A 4,815-nucleotide genomic window follows, 5' to 3' on the forward strand; every position below is an offset into this window, starting at 1 on the left:
CAGACATGATGGAGCGTGCCATCATCGACACCTTCGTGGGCCACGACGTGGTGGAGCCAGGCAACTACGTGCAGATGTTCCCCTACCCCTGCTACACACGGGACGAGTGAGTGTGGACCGAGTGCTGGGTGCCTGGGGCTGGTGTGGAGCCCCACCTTCACGCCCCTCCCCTCCCCCTCCCCAGCTTTCTGTTTGTCATCGAGCACATGATGCCGCTCTGCATGGTGATTTCCTGGGTCTACTCTGTGGCCATGACCATCCAGCACATTGTGGCGGAGAAGGAGCATCGGCTGAAGGAGGTGCGGTGTTGAAGCGGAAGAGATGAAGGAGAGGGAGAAGAGGGGAGGGATGGAGGGGGGAGGGTTTTTTAAGTCTTTCATGTCAAAACATTTAATTTTGGCAGATGATCATTATGTTTCAGTAAAAAATGGAAACCAATCTTGGTCTCTCTCAACACCTCTAAATACAGAGTACATATATATTTATATCTCCACTTGTCCTCTTTTGCAGCAAACGAAGAGGCAATTCCTCTACTTGTAATCCTACTTCCCACATGACCTTGCTTCATTCATTTTTGTCTCATGCCTTCCCTTCCACAACTGCACTTAATCCTAAAAATAAAACTTCACTAACCTTGCCTTCCTCTGACTTTTTTTCATCATAAAACATCTTAGACATATCTACAATTCTTGCTACCACTTTCTCACTTCTCATGCTTAAAGCTTACTGTGATTTGATTTCTGTCTCTATCATTCTCTTGAGGCTGTGAATATTATCTGTGAAATTCTAAAAAGTCCTTTAATTTCCTCTTGATCTTCGTCACACTCCACTTATCTATGGTTTTAGACAATGATTTTCAACCTCTATTTCTTGACACTCTCTTGGTTTCTGAAACCCTATTCTCTCTGGCTATTAGAAATTTAGAATGGATAACCAATAAGGTCCTATTGTATAGTCCAGGGAACTACATTCCATATCCTGTGATAAACCATAATGGAAAAGAATATTTAAAAATATCTATATGTGTATAACTGAGTCATTTTGCTGCACAGCAGAGATTGGCATGACACTGTAAATCAACTATACTTCAATGAAAAAAAATTGTGTTTATATAATACTTAACTATGTGCCACATACTCCATTAAAGCTTTGTCTATATCTCATTTACTTCCCATAACAACTCTTTGAGATAGGGTCTAGTATTCCCACAGACAGAGAAACTAGGCTGTGAGTGCTTGCGCACAGCCGTAAAGTAAGTAGCAGGACTGGTTTCAAACTCAGGGCTTTCTTCAACCAAAATTCAGGCTCTTAACATGTACACATTGGTCTGGTCTCTGTCTATTAAGTGCTTCTTTATCCATTTCACTTACTGATTCCCTTTCTTTGTATTCCTCAGAGACAGTGGTTTCCCAAGATTTGTTCCTCGACCTTCTTTATACTCCAACACCTTCTTTCTGGATAATATTATTTGTTTTTATAGTGTAAATTCTCACTTTGGTTTAGCCTTGATTTGTCTTTGGGTTTCACATTTCCAGGGGCTTCCTGGGATCTCCACATGGCTGCTTGAGTGTTATGTAGGCTTTTTAGAAAAACACATGTTAATTGTGAGATGAGCAAGACATTGGCCTATTTGGACATCTGGTGCTACATTTGTGAAATAAGGGGGCTGGAGCAGTAGTTTTCCAACCTTCTTTTTGAGCGGAAGACCAGTTGTTTTTCAAACAAAATTTTATGTAAAACCAATATTTAGGAATTCAGTAAAATCAAAATGGCACTGCTACAGAGGGAGGAAGAAGCCTAGACCCTACCCATTTGGCATCATCCTTACCTACAACAGCAATCCTTCACGTACCTCTTTAGAACATAGTACCCTATAATCTCTAAAGGCCCTTCTAGTTTCATATATAACTCTTTACCCCGGACCTGGGCTGGCAAGGCAGGGGCAGGGTGTTCCTTCCTGGTGCCCCTGTCCCAAGGTCTCATGCCCGCCCACCTGCCCACAGGTGATGAAGACCATGGGCCTGAACAATGCTGTGCACTGGGTGGCCTGGTTCATCACGGGCTTTGTGCAGCTCTCCATCTCGGTGACGGCACTGACCGCCATCCTCAAGTACGGCCAGGTCCTCATGCACAGCCACGTAATCATCATCTGGCTTTTCCTGGCCGTTTACGCCGTGGCCACCATCATGTTCTGGTGAGCGGTGTGTGACTGGCAGCGGGCTGGAGGGTGGGCCTCGAGTGTGGGTCCGAGAGTTCAGGTGTGGTTGACAGCCCATGGCCCTGCGTGCCCCCAGTTTCCTGGTGTCCGTGCTGTACTCCAAGGCCAAGCTGGCCTCGGCCTGTGGCGGCATCATCTACTTCCTGAGCTACGTGCCCTATATGTACGTGGCGATCCGTGAGGAGGTGGCCCACGACAAGATCACCGCCTTCGAGAAGTGCATCGCGGTGAGGATCATGGGGAGTGGGCCAGGGGTGGGGGTGTCCAGCCTGCTGTCCCCCACTGACACCGCCGTCTTCTCAGTCCCTGATGTCCACGACAGCCTTTGGCCTGGGCTCCAAGTACTTTGCCCTGTACGAGGTGGCGGGCGTGGGCATCCAGTGGCACACGTTCAGCCAGTCGCCCGTGGAAGGGGATGACTTCAACCTGCTCTTGGCTGTCATCATGCTGATGGCAGACGCAGTCATCTACGGTGTGCTCACGTGGTACATCGAAGCCGTGCACCCAGGTACCAGCCCCTTGGAGGGGCGGGGGAGGGGAGGAGGAGGCTGTCTCTAGGAGGACCCATGGCCTGGGGTAGACAGTGACCCCAGACCCTGGGTCAGCCTCCCCTCTACCCCACAGGCATGTACGGGCTGCCCCGGCCCTGGTACTTCCCACTGCAGAAGTCCTACTGGCTGGGCAGCGGGCGGACGGAAGCGTGGGAGTGGAGCTGGCCGTGGGCTCGCGCGCCCCGCCTCAGCGTCATGGAGGAGGACCAGGCCTGTGCCATGGAGAGCCGGCACTTGGGTGAGTGGGCACCAGGGCGGGGACGGGCAGTGGCTGAACTTCAGCGGCCGGGGGCACCCCTGGCGCTGACGCTCGGCCCTGGTGCAGAGGAGATGCGGGGCATGGAAGAGGAGCCCACCCACCTGCCCCTGGTGGTCTGCGTGGACAAGCTCACCAAGGTCTACAAGAACGACAAGAAACTGGCCTTGAACAGGCTGAGCCTGAACCTCTATGAGAACCAGGTGGTGTCCTTCTTGGGCCACAACGGGGCTGGCAAGACCACTACCATGTGAGTGTGTGGGGTCGGCCCGGGGTTCCCGACGGGGCGGGCGGGAGGGAGGGCTCCCTGCAGGAGGTGGGGACCGTGAGCCCGCCTCCCCGCCCAGGTCTATCCTCACCGGCCTGTTCCCGCCAACATCGGGTTCGGCCACCATCTACGGGCACGACATCCGCACGGAGATGGACGAGATCCGCAAGAACCTGGGCATGTGCCCCCAGCACAACGTGCTTTTCGACCGGCTTACGGTGGAGGAGCACCTCTGGTTCTACTCGAGGCTCAAGAGCATGGCCCAGGAGGAGATCCGCAAGGAGATGGACAAGTGGGTGCGGCCCGGGTGGGAGGCGAGGCCGCAGGCAGAGGCACCGGCTCCCCGAGGGCCGGTCCGACCCTCCTGCCCTGCCCTCAGGATGATCGAGGACCTGGAGCTCTCCAACAAGCGGCACTCGCTGGTGCAGACGCTGTCCGGCGGCATGAAACGCAAGCTGTCCGTGGCCATCGCCTTTGTGGGCGGCTCCCGTGCCATCATCCTGGATGAGCCCACGGCTGGCGTGGACCCCTATGCACGCCGCGCCATCTGGGACCTCATCCTGAAGTACAAGCCAGGTGAGCGGGGCGCGGGGTGGGTGTGAGCAGCCCCCTGCCCAGCCCTGCCCGGCCGCCCCCCACCCCGACCCCAATCGTGACCTCCCGCAGGCCGCACCATCCTCCTGTCCACCCACCACATGGACGAGGCCGACCTGCTTGGGGATCGCATTGCCATCATCTCCCACGGGAAGCTCAAGTGCTGTGGCTCCCCGCTGTTTCTCAAGGGTGCTTACGGGGATGGCTACCGCCTCACGCTGGTCAAGCGGCCTGCCGAGCCCGGGGACCCCCAAGGTCTGTGCTGAGGCTGCCTACCCCGGACCCCTTCCCAAGACCAATGAGGTTGAGGGGTTGGGCCCTCACCATTGCCCCAGTGGGCCCAGGGTGCTGGTTGAGCCTGGCTCACACTCTCCGCCAGCCCCTGAATAAAGCCCTCCCTACCCTCCCAGAGCCAGGGCTGACAGCCAGCCCCCCAGGTCGGGCCCAGCTGAGCAGCTGCTCCGAGCCCCAGGTTTCCCAGTTCATCCGCAAACATGTGGCCTCCTGCCTGCTGGTGTCGGACACCAGCACCGAGCTCTCTTACATCCTGCCCAGCGAGGCCGCCAAGAAGGGAGCCTTTGAGCGCCTCTTTCAGGTGTGGGGGTGGGGCTGGGCTGGTGGAGGGGGTGGGGCTCAGGGGAGAGATCAGTGTAGGAGGTGGAGCTAGCTGCCCAGGAGGTGTGTTCAGCAGAGGAGGTGGGGCTGGTAGAGGAGGTGGAGCTGAGGTAGGGCTGGGGGCAGGGCCAGCAGAGGTGGGGCTGCAGGGTGAGGTGGGACTGCTGGAGGAGGTGGGGCTGGGATCAGGGGTGGGGCCAGTGGAGGAGGCGGGGCTAAAGGGGAGGTGGGACTGTTGAAGGAGGTGGGGTGGGGCTCAGGGGCGTGGCCAGTGGAGGAGGCGGGGCTGAAGGGGAGGTGGGACTGTTGGAGG

The 4,815-nt window shown here is 56.0% G+C and overlaps 1 protein-coding gene across 1 annotated transcript in view; it reads left to right on the forward strand.

Annotated features, from left to right (window-relative positions):
- The window catches only part of ABCA2 (ATP binding cassette subfamily A member 2), a 23,519-nt gene that overhangs the window by 11,855 nt on the left and 6,849 nt on the right, over positions 1–4,815 (forward strand). The window contains exons 17-27 of the mRNA XM_007459008.1: positions 4–106; positions 185–299; positions 2,004–2,194; positions 2,295–2,445; positions 2,522–2,726; positions 2,843–3,007; positions 3,095–3,275; positions 3,373–3,585; positions 3,673–3,869; positions 3,960–4,142; positions 4,298–4,482. Coding sequence (XP_007459070.1) covers positions 4–106; positions 185–299; positions 2,004–2,194; positions 2,295–2,445; positions 2,522–2,726; positions 2,843–3,007; positions 3,095–3,275; positions 3,373–3,585; positions 3,673–3,869; positions 3,960–4,142; positions 4,298–4,482 — 1,889 coding nt within the window. The remainder of the gene's footprint in view (positions 1–3; positions 107–184; positions 300–2,003; positions 2,195–2,294; positions 2,446–2,521; positions 2,727–2,842; positions 3,008–3,094; positions 3,276–3,372; positions 3,586–3,672; positions 3,870–3,959; positions 4,143–4,297; positions 4,483–4,815) is intronic.

This window comes from Lipotes vexillifer, unplaced genomic scaffold (genome assembly GCF_000442215.2).
Source record: "Lipotes vexillifer unplaced genomic scaffold, Lipotes_vexillifer_v1.1 scaffold636, whole genome shotgun sequence".
Classification (NCBI taxonomy): domain Eukaryota; kingdom Metazoa; phylum Chordata; class Mammalia; order Artiodactyla; family Lipotidae; genus Lipotes; species Lipotes vexillifer.